General features: G+C 38.7%; 1 protein-coding gene across 4 annotated transcripts in view; it reads right to left on the reverse strand.

Annotated features, from left to right (window-relative positions):
* Window positions 1-14,123, reverse strand: part of ABCD3 (ATP binding cassette subfamily D member 3) — a 77,768-nt gene extending 63,645 nt beyond the window's left edge. For 2 of the 4 annotated variants that reach the window (XR_007411479.1, XM_035717995.2), the window contains exon 1: window positions 13,928-14,123. Coding sequence is in view for 3 of the 4 variants with exons in the window: in XM_035717995.2 (XP_035573888.1) it covers window positions 13,928-14,037 (110 nt within the window). In the remaining variant the exon portion in view is untranslated. Of the gene's footprint in view, window positions 1-13,334; window positions 13,472-13,927 lie in introns of those variants that run through there. The other 2 variants (XM_025417582.3, XM_035717999.2) reach the window with 2 other exon arrangements.
* Between the last annotated feature and the right edge of the window lie 253 nt (window positions 14,124-14,376).

Below are 14,376 nucleotides of genomic sequence, written 5' to 3' on the forward strand. Positions count from 1 at the left end.
AACAAATGCATATAAATCAGGAGGAAAGTAAGTGGAGCTATCACTCTAAAGTCATCTTACTGCTTAGGAGGAGGATGAAGTATTACTGATTAATGTTTAGGCTTCAAATTTTTAACATGTTAAAATTTCTAGGGTAATTAATTAAAGTAGAGTAAAAAAATAGTAACTTCCAAACTACTAGAAGGAGTAAAAATAAAATAATGAAAAAAGAATAACTACAAAGCAATTATGCTATTAATCAACAACAAAAAGAGGGGCACCTGAGTGGTTCAATGGTTGAGTGTCTGTCTTTGGCTCAGATCATGATTCCCAGGTCCTAGGATCCAGTCGTGCATCAGGCTCCCCACAGGGAGCCTGCTTCTCCCTCTGCCTGTGTCTCTGCCTCTCTGTGTGTCTCTCATGAATAAATAAAATCTTAAAAAAAAAAAATACAAGAAAAATCCCCAAATGTTTGGAAATTGTGGTAAATTAAATATAAGACAAATTCTTTCTGTTCCTCCTAAAAAGGAGGAATCTATTTTCCCATCCTTGAATCTGGGCCAAGCTTCTGACTTGCTCTAACCAACAGAATGTGGCAGAAACCTTTTTGCTTTTATTTTTGCCTCTTGGAATGCTGAGACTACCATATGAGGAAACTGATTATAGCCTACTAGATGATAAAAAGTCACTCAGATGAGAACCAAAGCAGCCCAACCAACAGCTAGCACCATCAGCCACATATGAATGAAGCTGTCTTGAACCTTCCCACATGTAGTCAATCCTCTAGTTGAATGCAGCCTCAGGCAAACCCAAAACAAAACCAGCAGAGGAACTGCCCAGCCACACACAGAATTGAGGGGAAAAAGAATTATTTTAAGTTATTAAGTTTTGGGGTGGTTATGCAACAATAGATAACTGATACATACAAAGAGAGAAACTGTGAAGTCATAAGTCAATGAAATAAAAATAATTTGAAATGTATGATACACACATCAAATGATATGTTTACAAAATGGTAATAGTTTATATATCAAAAAAACCTGAAAAAGAAAAAAAAAAAAAAAACTGTGTGCTGTAACTAAAGCAGTGCTTAGAGAAATTTATAACCTCAAATGAATACTTTAGAACAGAAAGGCTGGAAATTTATATCGCTCTCAGAACACTGGAAAAATAAAATTAATTGAGGAAAGCATAAAGAAGAAAAGGATAGAGGAAAGCAAAAAAAAAAAAAAAAAAAAAGGAAATAACACACTATATAGAAGTAAACCAAAATTGAAAGCTGGATTTTTTTAAAAATTCATACATTTTTACAGACATATAGCAAGACTGATCCAAAAAAAAAAAGAAAAAAAGGCAATCATACATTAATCTATAGATTAGAAGCAATACTCATCAAGATCTCAACATGCTGATCCTAAGAGTTATATAGAGAGTAGCTGGAAGAGTTGGTAACCAAAGCACATTTTTTTTTTTTTTTAATTTATCCATTCATGAAAGACACAGAGAGACAGAGGCAGAGGCAGAGTTGGAGAAGCAAGCTCCACGCAGGAAGCCCGATGTGGGACTCGATCCCCGGATTCCAGGATCACAACCTGGGCCAAAGGCAGACGCTAAACTGCTGAGCCATCCAAGGATCCCCTTATATTTTAAGATCCACTGCATTCATAAAATAGGGTTCCTCCAAGCCTCTATAAAATAGAGAGCATTAAATAGTTATTTACTTGTAGTAAATCAACAGGTTCATAATGATACTTAAGACTCATTGGTTATCTTCAGAGAATAAGAGGGAACTAATGAATTATTTTAAAATTGGTAAAGTAAAAAGCATTTATCTATCCTTTCCTAATTGAACTGTACCACTGGGTAATAACCAAATAGTAGATGAAGAAGTTTATTTTTATTGAAAGCCTTCCACCTTATAAATGATGAATAAGAGAATTCAAATATCACCATTTTGCAAGCCCCAATAAAAACTCACTGATGTATGTCTCAAGCAACAGTGACTGCTAAAAATCCTAAAAAAAAGAAGCAACCAGATACTACATACATCTTCATGGAGAGTACACAACATCAACACCTAGGAAGTGTTCTTACCCAAAATAAAATCTAAACTTTGATCAAGCTTTTAGATCCAACTCCTAATTTACAGGAAATACAGAGAATGAAGAAAAAGTATGCAATCAGCCAAACCCAGATGGCAAAATCTGTCTGGGTCAAAATACTTGATTGCTTCAACAAATGATAAAGGGAAGACAAATAGCAGCAGGACATGCAGATTAAGAGAAACAAACAAGAAAACACATAACTAAATTTTAGTGCTCAGGAATGCACATTTGGGCAACAAAATGAGAAACAGATGTATAGATGCAATTACTATAGAAGTCAGGATAGCAATTATAGCAAAGGAGAGGAATGGGCTCTGACTGGAAAGGGGCATGTGGAAGGCTTGTGGGGTGGCCAGCAAATATTTCTTTCTTGACCTGCATAGTAGTTTTAAAGGGTGTTTATTTTAAAAATTTAAAAAGTCATTAGGTTATATATGTTTTTATGCAGTTTTCTTCATTTGTGGCATAATATATAATAAAGAGATATTAAAAATCCTAGACTCTTTCACTATGACTCTAACATTTTAATTATCAACATATTCCCATAAAATTTTAACAATTAACTTTGCATTTAACATAAGACTTTCTTAACCCCTGAATGATTAACTGTTTTTTTGAATCTAAGTTGATCTGAAGGATTTGGTAAAAATGCTTTATTCTTTTACCTTCCACATAGCTAATTCAAACTTAAAAACTCTCATAACCACGTACCATTACTACCCTTCTGATTCCTCACTGGTAAAATGAAGACAATAAAACAACTATCCCAAAAGACTATTTGTGAGGAATAAATACTTAGAACAATGCTTAAAATATGTTAAGTGCTCAATAAATAATTAGTAAGACTTCCAGCTTCATGTCTTTGGAGTCCCTTCTCAAAACCTAAATCCATTAACTCTACGCCTTTACTCATGTTGTTTTCCCCACCTAAAATACCTCCTACCTCTTAGTGAAACACTACAAATCTTAAAGTCAGGCTCAAATGTGAAGCCTCCCCAGGTAACAAAAGATACCAAATTAGCCAAATATGCTTTGATAAGCTTTATTTTCAATTTTGTACTTTATTAATTGCATTCATTCAGGACCGCTAATTTAGCAAAAGGATTACAAAAGCATGTTTTAAAAAAAAAAAAAACCTTTTTAAGCACACTCAAGGTTTCAAGCCCTCTTAGTATGTACAATAGTTCCCACTGAAGAGCATAACCATCAGCTACCCAAAGTACTTTACCCTTACGTTTATAGAAAGCTGTATCATTGACAGAGTTGCTTAAAACAAAAGTGATTTCTTCATAAAAAGAATATCATGATGAGAGCCATGTCCTTAAGCAAGAGTCTGATGAATTATTTTTTGTAGAAATAACTAAAAATGCCATTCTTAAACTACTCTGACATTCCATACAAATCACTGTATGGAAATAACAGAGAAATAAAATACCCATTTTTATAAAATTTTATTTGGCATATATTAGTATAACGAAAACTGTAAAGAGCCTATTTTTCTTCTTAACTACAGTTTGTATTTTATTGTAATAGATTAGAAGGTGATGATATTCATCAGGTCATGGATGAGACTGATGTTGATCCTGGGAAAAAATTAAAATTTATTTATCCAAATGGACAATATGGCATCAGTACTTAGAAGAAGTAGTTAATTCTAGAAATAAGCACAACTTCACCAAAAAGTCATGCTGGACCAAATTCATTCTCTTCTCTGAAGGGATCATAAAAATTCTGTAAACTTAGTTTATTATACTACAAAAAGCATTTGACAATGAACCAAATCAGGAGTTCTCCACCTTTTCCATATAAATGAAATTGATACCATATACAGCTCTAGGGTTTCATCTTCAGTGTTCCATGACCAGAAAAGAAAGACCCTTCCCCATCAGCTCCAGCAGAAACATCTCAAAGGAAGACTTTTGCTGGCCCAATATGGATTTGATGCCTAGGCGTACAGTCAGAGCGTCAGGTCGTTACCAGAAGGAAAAGTGTGAAAACATGTTAAGTTGAAGATAAGAACCAATACAACACCCAAATAATAGAAAGGTTCCAGAAGTATAAATACACTGTTCTATACTTGGCTGTCCAACAACTTAAATTTACTGTGAAAATACAGAAAAAGAATACTAATTCAATTTGCAGAATCAAAAAGAATTTTAGAGGAAGTAATACATCCAAAAGGTAAGTGTAAATATCTGCACCAGGTTTAATTAATATATATATATATATATATATATATATATATATATATATATATGAAACACAAGTTGAGAAGGGCACATGAAGGGAAAACAATTGTGTAAGCTTATTACGAGTGAAGAGTATTGATTGTCGCAAAAATATTAAATGTAACCTCACCTACTTTAACAAAAGCTAGGATCTACAAAGCAAGTAATACGTCATTCCACTCTGTGCCAGTCAGACCACACTTAGAAAATACTTATTTTCTACTAAAAAATATTTATGTAGAAAAATTACAGAAGCAATCTAGATGCCCAAAATAAATTATGATATAGTCATACAAAGGAGTATTTATGTATTTCTTTAAAAGTATAGTTATGAAGTTCATGTAAAAATACATGGAAAATGTCTATGCATTAAGAGAAAATAGCAAAACATGTACATTATAATTATGTACATGCATGCATATCAATGAGAAATAAGAGGTAGCAAAAGTAAAATAATATGTATGTTATAGTGATGACATTATGGATAACTTAATTTTTTAATTGTCTTTAATGTTTCCACTGTAAACTGTGAAAAGGTCACAAAACAATAATATCATTTTTATAAATTTCTAAGACTTGTTTAACCATACATATAAAAGGGAGCCAGCTCTTAAACAGCTCATAATATTCTTAAAGAGATATAAACATTTGCAGCAAGAAAATTTTGTTGTTTAAAATAACAGTAACTACAGCCCTAAGAAATGAGCATCTCAGAGTCAGTCAGTCAACAAACTTTCTTTGAGAGCCAACTATGTGCCAGCCACACTTTCTAGCCACTGGGGCTATAACAATGAACAAAATAGACAAAAATTCCTGCCCTCATAGAACTTACATCCTAGCAGCAGAGATATACATTAAACAAGATAAATATGTAAAATAAATACTGCATTTGATAGTGATTAAGGAAAAGCTAGGGAAGTGGTCAGTGTGTGTGTAAAGAATGCTTTTTAAAACTGAATGACAGTGGTTTAGCACCACCTTCAGCCCAGGGCGCGATCCTGGAGATCTGGGATCAAGTCCCACGTCAGGCTCCCTGCATGGAGCCTGCATCTCCCTCTGCCTGTGTCTCTGCCTGTGTCTCTGCCTCTCTCTCTCTCTCTTTCTCTCTGTGTCTCTCATGAATGAATGAATGAATGAATGAATGAATAAATAAATAAATAAATAAATAAATAAAATCTTTAAAATAATAAAATAAAATAAAACTGAGTGACAATGGAAGGTCTCCCTGAGAAGAAATCCGAAAAAAGATGGAAAAGGGGAGGGAGTTAGCAGTGTGGATATGTGGGGAAAGAAGTGCAAAATGCCTTGAAAAAGAATCTCTGGCCAATGATGGTATTGTTCTAAAAACATAGAAGTATAATTAATTAAACAGTCTGTACCCAGTCCCTGCCCAGCAGACCACAGACAGCTAGCTACACAGTTCCAAGAACACTGCTTCTGGACCTGACCTGCATCAGTTGTTGTCAGTACACAGATGCTTTTCCTGGCAAATTCTTTGAGGCCTTTTGCTTAAGCAATCTCTTTTTATTCTGAGGATCCAAATGGAGCCTATAACATCCACTCATGGTCCATCCCAAGGGTCTCATGCAGCTCTTGCCCCTCACCTGACGCATACTTACACTTTGCAGAACATTTAGTGGGCCTGTGAAACTGAGCAAAGGGAAGCCAGACCTTCCTAGAGCTTAAGCTGAAAGGAGATCTCAGGAAGGAAAGATGAATTTCAAGTATGCGGAAAGCTGTAAAGAAGTTGGGGGGGGGGGGGTGCGCAGGGAGGCAAGGAGTAAAAGCTAGACATATGAGAACAATTCAAGAGGTACATAAAAGATCTAGCAACAGGCCATGGGGCTGAGGTTCAGGGAAAAATAGTCAACAAACTGCCAACAGTGGAAATGTCAAAGGAACTTATAAATAAATGAGTGTCTCCATTTTAAGCTGTTCACTATGCTAAGTATAATCCCTGCCATCAATCCCAAATTTTCAATGAAACTCTACAATTACGTGCTTTGTGGCTGATGCTTTATAGGAATCAAGGCAGATAATAAAAAGGCAAGATAGAAGTAGGATCTAAAATAGAGCAAAAGCTTTTGCATAGTGAAGGAAACTATCAAGAGAACAAAAAGGCAACCTACTGAATGGGAGAAGGTATTTGCAAATGATATGTCTAATAAAAGGCCAATAGTCAAGATATACAAAAAACTTATATAACAACACCAAGAAACCCCACAAATACTCCAATTAAAAATGGGCAGAGTACCTGAATAGACATTTTTCCAAAGAAGATGTACAGTCAGCCAACAGACAAATGAAAAGATGAACATCACTAATTATCATGGAAGTGCAAATAAAAACCACAGTGAGATATCTTACACCTGTCAGAATGGCTAGTATCAAAAAGACAAGAAGTAACAAGCGTTGGCAAGGATGTAGAGAAAAGGGAACCCTCATGCACTGTTGGTAGGAATGTAAATTGGTGCAGCCACTGTGGAAAACAATATAGAGGTTCCTCAAAAAATTAAAGATAAAAATACCATATGATCCAGTAATTTCACTATTGTTTACCCCCCCAAAAAAACCAATAATTCAAAAAAGATATATGCACCCCTATGTTTATTACAGCATTATTTACAATAGCCAAGATATAGACACAATCCAAGCATCCACTGATAGATAAATGGATAAAGATGTGGTGTCTATACATATACAATGGAGTATCATTCAGCCGTAAAAGTGGAGATCTTGCCACTTGAGATAACATGAACAGACCCAAACAACAGAATGCTAAGTGAAATAAATCAGAGAAAGACAAATACCATATGATTTCATTTATCTGTGGAATCCAAAAAAAAAAAAAAAAAGGCCAACAAATAAACAAAAAGCAGAAACAGACTGATACATACAGAGAACTGATGGTAGCCAGAAGGGTAGGGGGTAGGGAATGGGCAAAATGGATGAAAGGGAGTGGAAAGCACAGGCTTCCAGTTATGGAATGAATAAGTCACAGGGATAAAAGGTACAGACAGCATAAGGAATATAGTCAATGGTACTATAATAACATTTGTATGGTGGCAGATGGTAACTACTTGTGATGAGCATAACATAGAATCACTATGTTGTACACCTGCAACTAATGTAACACTGTATGTCAACAATACTTCAATTAAAAAAAAAATATATATATATATATATACACACATGTATACCAGCAGCCCCTGCCTGGCTCAGTTGGCAGAGACTGATGTCCAGGTTGTGAGTTCAAGCCCCACACATACTAGATGTAGAGAATACTTACAAATAAAATTTTTTTTAAAAATTTTACTTAAAAAAAAATATATATATATAGAAAATTTTAAAATAAATAAAACAGAGCAGAGGCAAAAATGTTAAATAAGGTGTAACTAAGAAAAACACAAGCTCCTTGAAACTCCTCAGAAATATCTGGGGGAGATAACTGTGTTCCCACTATCTACAGAGTGGCCTTTGAAAAGAATAAAGTAAATGATCACTCCATCAGCTGGGGGACTTGGCTACACCTGATAGCTGACAACTAGATTACACCAAGTCAAGCAATCAACAGATAAAACAAGAAAGGTACCTAAGGTTTTGACAACTGTGAAGCTGACAATGTCAAATTTCAATGTCCCCTCAGCCTGTTGATCTTCTGCCCAACCCCTAATAAAATGGTTTGATCAGACAACAACAACAACAAAAGTACCTAAATTTATGCTTCAGAAAGTTAAAAAGGATCATTATGTAGATCATCCCGAGTTACTAAATGATACTTCATGGAAGAATGACTCTCAAACCTACTCCTTAAAGGGTAAGAGCTAAAGAATAGAACATATAGGAAGAGAGATTCCAAGTTTGGTTAATATGAATAAAGCTCCATGTCTACAAGAGACTCATTTTAGACAGAAGACTCAAAGAACGCCTAAATAAACACATATTGTGTTCATGCTTTGAAAGACATGACATAATAAAGATATAGATTTTGCACAAATGATTGGTAGGTCTAAATCATGTCTTACAAAATCCTGGCAAATATTATGCAAACATAGATAAGCTAATTCTAAATTTGTATGGAAAGGCAAAGGAGCTAGAATACCTAAAACAATTCCAACAAAAATAAAATGGGAGGAATCACTGTTCATGATATTGAGACTTACTATATAGTTACAGTAATCAAGACACGGTGGCACCGGTAGAGGGATAGATACAGAGATCAATGAACAGAACAGAGATTGACAAATAGATACAAACACATAGGCCCGACTCATTTTGATACTGGTACAAAAGCCATTCAATGCAGGAAGTACAGCCTTTCCACAAGTGATGCTGGAGTGCTTACACAACCATAGGCCAGAAATAAGGATTTTTGACCTAAATGTCACAGCTCACAATTAACACTAAAAATTAACACAAAATGGATCACAGAATTAAATGTGAAACACAAAACTATGCATGATTCATATTACAAATATAAAACATAAAAGTATATACTTAAATGTAAACTATAAAATGAACTACTTTGAGAAAATCCTTGGGACTTAGGGCTAGATAAAGAGTTTTCAAACTTGATGCCAAAGTCACAGCCCATCAAAGGAAAAGAATGTTAAATTGGCCTTATCAAGATAAGAAATGCTTGCTCTGCAGAAGACTCTCATACAACAAAAAGACAAGCTACATACCATGCCTACAAAAGAAAGTAAGCAGGAGGCTGATGATGGAACAGCTCTATAACATGAATGGGGTGGAGGATACACAAGTCTACATGTAAGATCAGTGTTCAGGAGCAATCACACATGCACAAGGTACATTTGAGTGTGCCTAAAATCACTGAAACCTGAATAAGTTCAATGGCTAGAACCAATGGCTATTTCTGCTTCCATACTGTACTATCATTACGCAGATATTACCTTAGGGGAAAGGGCTTGAAGACCATACAACATGGGACCTCCTACGACAACTTCCTGTGAGTCTGTCATTGTGTCAAAACAATGTTTTATAAATAAATAAATAAATAAATAAATATTTTTAATATACCCCAAATGAAAAAAAAAAAAAAAAAAAAAAAAAAAAAAATATGAATAAAGCTCCAAAGCCTGGAATGAATGTGGCCTGTTCAGAGAACTGTACAAAACTGGTCTATCTGGAACAGTGTACTCATTGGCAGGCAAAGGCATATAAGATTAGCCAGGCATGGTGAGATCAGGTGAAGGAAGGCTCTGAAATCCTGGGTGAGAAATCTGAACTTGACAAGCATTCATGAGAAGGGAAAGAAACTGCTTTGTTCCGTTTTTGGTTTTTTGTGTTTAGTTTAAGACCATAAAATACTATGGCAGTGCAGATTTTGCCTGCCCTCTAAAACTGGCCCATGATTTCCTACTACCTTGCCCATGTTACATATTCTCAGATATACACCTCTCACTATTACCTAATGCCTCTACTCATGTTTGTACTGTTCCTACATCTCCCAACTGTGTGTCAATTACCCTTAAAAGTTCTTCAACTTAAAAAAAAGTTTTTAACTTCTACATAATTTGTCCACTCCATACAATACTTAGTATCTACCCTGCAACATAGGAAATTAAACATGCCACAGGCTAACTTCTACATAATTTGTCCACTCCATACAATACTTAGTATCTACCCTGCAAATTAGGAAATTAAACATGCCGCAGGCAGTACATGCCCCAAGAAACTATGATGTAAACAGAAGCCAAGAAAATAAACTAGCACAATACAGAGTGTGCTAACTGGTAGAGGAGAGAAATGCTTACAGTTATCATAAGCGCAAAGGACAAGAGTTTGGAAATCAGGAAAAGATAGAAACACCTAAGAGAAAGTATTAACTGGATTGAGGGCTGTTTTTTTTTTTTTTTTAAGATTTTATTTATTTATTCATGAGAGACACAGAGAGAGAGGCCGAGACACAGGCAGAGAGAGAAACAGGCTCCCTGCGGGGAGCCTGATGCAGGACGTGATCTGGGATCACCACCTGAGCCAAAGGCAGACCCTCAACCACTGAGCCACCCAAGCACCTCTGGACTGAATGTTGAAAGAAAATAAACACCAAAAGGTGGGGAGAAGTGGTAGGGATAACAGTGATTACAATCAAGACTGCAAAGGCTGAGCAAAGCATGTCATACTCAGAGACTTACTCCATATGGCTGGATGAGTATGAGAAGAAGTAGTAAAGGACCAGATCAGGAACATGATTTTCTAGTGCTAACAATTTTGTATCTTAGAATAATCAAAAGACTTTTATGAAGGAATAACAAGTTCACATTTCTGCTTCTTACAGAGTGCTCTGGTGGCAGTGGAAGATGGATTGAAAGGATATCAAAAGCTTCCTCCTACCACAAAATGCAACAAAAATCTAATAAAGGCTAATACTAATATTCAACTTATCTGCAGTTATCCACTCCTACCCCTTTTCTAGGCCTTTTCATAAAGCCTTCCCCAACTCTTCCCCAACGCATTAATCTCAGAACTTCTAAGGCATGTCTGTCTGTACACTGCATTCTGTCACCACCTTACATTTTAACTAATTTGCATTTAAACTTCTCTTCCCTAACAAGAAAACAAGATCCCTATGAAAAGATGCCATATATTTTTTGAATGTACATGTAAAACATACACACACACATACACCCCTCCATCCCATAGCACCAGGGCGGTAATACAACATCTTGAAATAGGTACTTCCTTTGAGCTGAATACATGATCTCCTTTATCTATGAGTACAGATTCCACTATTCCCCATAAATAACAAATAAAATGTATGATTAAGGAAAATCAAGGTGAAAAAAGTTAGTATACAGTAGTGGGGAATGAACACACTTCCTTTTCCAAGAAGATGAAAATGTTCTCATTTATGGTAGGGGTGTGTTACACTGTTGTACTGCCTTTACTTAAAAAATGTGTAATCAAGATTTTTGTTTAATATATATAAATTTACCTAAAAATCTGTAAAAATAAGGGGTGGGAGGGAGCAAGGAGCTATGGAAGAAAGATGAATGGCAGAAAATTGATGGTACTTCCTCAGTAAAGTGCCTAGGTGGTTCATTATTCTGCTTCTTTTGAAAAAACTTCATTAACAAAAAAAAGTAACTCATAAATTGTAATTACTTATTCTCCTAATGTCTGGTATAATGTGACATTTAACTTTTAAAGTGGTTTTACTAGCTCCATTACCTTCTTGATTCTAAGGAAAATCTTCTAAGACATATCTTCTAAGACAAACCTATTGTTAATAGCATAGATGAAAAAAGGCTAAGCAGCCACAGATTCCTTAATTAAGCACCGACAGGAAAATTAATTAGCCTTGTTGGAACCAATACCCAAAAATCCAGTAAAATATAAAGTTAGAATTTTCTAATCTTCTAATCTTCAAACTGTGCTGCCAAAGACAGCATCTGAAAGATACCCAAAAGTTTCTGGAAATACAACACCTACAAAAATAGACTCAACACTATTCTGGATGGTTTTAAGATAATTCAATTATTTTACCTAGGTAATTCAAACTTCATGCTTATCTGCTCTTAATTTGCATTCTCCTCCCACAAGATATATAATGTGGAAAATAAAGACTTTTCTCATTCATGCCAATATTGGTACAAGGTTAACAAACTTTTGTTCAGAGAAATTAACTGTTGCATAACTGAAACCCTCAGAAAGTCCTAAGTTTCTCAAAAAGATTTCTAAAGCATTTTACAATAAAATACAAGTGGAAAAAACACCTAAAATTTAGTAAGACAGTTTCTATTACACTGTTTTGCTATTTCTCAGATGATATTTAAAACTTTTCTTAAAATTATCTACACTCTTATAAATCACTAGCTATCCAAACTGTGACTGGAAGGGACATGAAGAGAGTTTCTGGGACGCTGATAATGTTCTTATCTGAGTGCAGATCTGATTACACGAGTAAGTTCTATCTGTAAAAATTCTTCATGCTCTACATTTATGTGTACTTTTCTACATTACATACATATTACACATGTAATACTCTGATAAAACAAAGTAAGCCTCGGCTGTTAGAGCTGTCCTCAAGTCCCCCACCTCATATTAAAACACCTGTTCTACGCACTAAAACATTTCTCTAATAAAAGATCATTCAAAGTTATTTTATAACATTTAACATTTTCCGACATATTCCCAGATAACAAATAACTCCCATTTGCATCTGGGAGCTCAGAAAGTACATAATGGGGGGGGGGGGGTGTATTTTCCAGAAGAAATCATTTTAAAAGCTACCTGAATAGAAACAGTAGTGAACTGGTACTGTACTGTCTGGACAAAGATGCAAATCATTTTGAACTTGGTTAATAACTGAATTTAAAAAGGAAAAGAAAGACTCCTGCTTCAGATCTTAGTAAGATAAGGAAGACAGGAAGTTAGTAAAAGTTAAACGTTAAGGCTAAACATTAATATTCTCTCGAGGTTGGGCGGGGGCGGGGGGAGCGGGGGCGGGGTGGTGTTGAGGTGACTGGGGGACGGGCACTGAGCGGGGCTCTTGGCCGGATGAGCACTGGGGTTACGCTATATGTTGGCAAATCGAACTCCAATAAAATATAATAATAATAATAATAATAATAATAATAATAATAATAATAATAAAAAGATTCTCTCCAGCAGCCTGGGTGGCTCAGCAGTTTAGGCCGCTTTCAGCCCAGGGCGTGACCCCGGGGTCCCGGGATCGAGTCCCACGTCAGGCTCCCTGCATGGAGCCTGCTTCTCCCTCTGCCTGTGTCTCTGCCTCTCTCTGTGCGTTTCTCATGAATAAATAATAATTTTTTAAAAAAATTTTAAGGATTCTCTCGAGGAGGAAGAAGTGGAGTACAATCAAAAAGGATCTCGATCTTCAGGTAAATCACAGCCTCACCCTCCACCTGAACAGGCCAGGGGAGGGAACCAATCAGCCTTTCCGCATGAGATGCCAGAGAGTTCAAAGACCGACGAGCAGGGAACGTCGCTTGGGAAAGCAATCGTCCCGGATGCACCCAGGAGGGTTCACACGTACCATCCTCTCGCCTTTCGACAGCGAGTACTCGGGGATCCTGCCAAGGCCCATCCGAGCGACTGAGGCCACCCGGACTCCATCCTGGCGAGCCCAGTCCTCAGCCTCGAGTCACACAAACACGTCCACAGGGAAACCGACGGTCTCTCGGGGGGGCGGGGGGTGAGAGGGCAAAACTAGAACATCCCCAGAAAGTTGACAGGGGAGGTGGGCTGTGGTGGGGGGCGGGGGGCGGCGACAGCCTCGGGGCAGAGGCGCAGATCTGCGAGCGGGCGCTGGGGCAAGAGGTCAGGCCCGCAGGGTCAGAGGGAGACGGCTTCGGGGGCGCCGGGAACGAGGCCTGGGGGCAAGAGGCGCGGGCTCCCCGCGGGGGCGGGCGAGAGAGACCTCGGCGGGGGCAGAGCGCGGGGCGCCGCGGGGAAACGCGCACGCCCCGGCCTCTGAGCCTGGCAGCAGCCGCCGCCCGCGCCCCGAGCGCCTGACCCCGCCGGGCACGGGGAGCCGTCCGCCCGGCGCCAGGCGAGGAGGCAGAGCGCGCCGGCCGCGGCCGCGCCCGCTCGGGCCCGGGAGGGGAGCGCGGCCAAGGGCCTTCTTACCCGTGCAGGCCGAGGGCGCGGCGCCTCCGGTGCAGCAGGCAGAGCAGCAGGAGCGCGGCCCCGGCCAGCGTGGAGTTTCGCGCCGTCAAGTACTTGCTGAAGGCCGCCATAGAAGCGCCCGAGCGAGCGAGCCGGGAACGGGGCCGCGGCGGCTACGACTGCCCTCAGCGCAGGAAGCGCGGGGGAGACTGGGAGGAGAGGCGCGCGCGGCCGGTGGGCGGGGCCGGCCGCGCAGCCCCGCCCCCCGGCGCGCGCCGCCGCCGCGTCGTCCGCGCGCCGCAGCCCCCCAGCGACCGCCGCCGGGCGGAAGCGCGCGCGGGCGCCGCGGAGGCCGTCTGCGCACGCGCGGACCCCCGCAGGGCCGGGCGGCGGCGGGTCTTCCGTCTCCGCGGCTCGCGGCTGCCCCCGCCTCACCCCTACTCCCACCTGCGCGCGCGCCCGGAGCCGGC

The sequence above is a fragment of the Canis lupus genome, chromosome 6 (assembly GCF_003254725.2).
Source record: "Canis lupus dingo isolate Sandy chromosome 6, ASM325472v2, whole genome shotgun sequence".
Taxonomy (NCBI): Eukaryota; Metazoa; Chordata; class Mammalia; order Carnivora; family Canidae; genus Canis; species Canis lupus.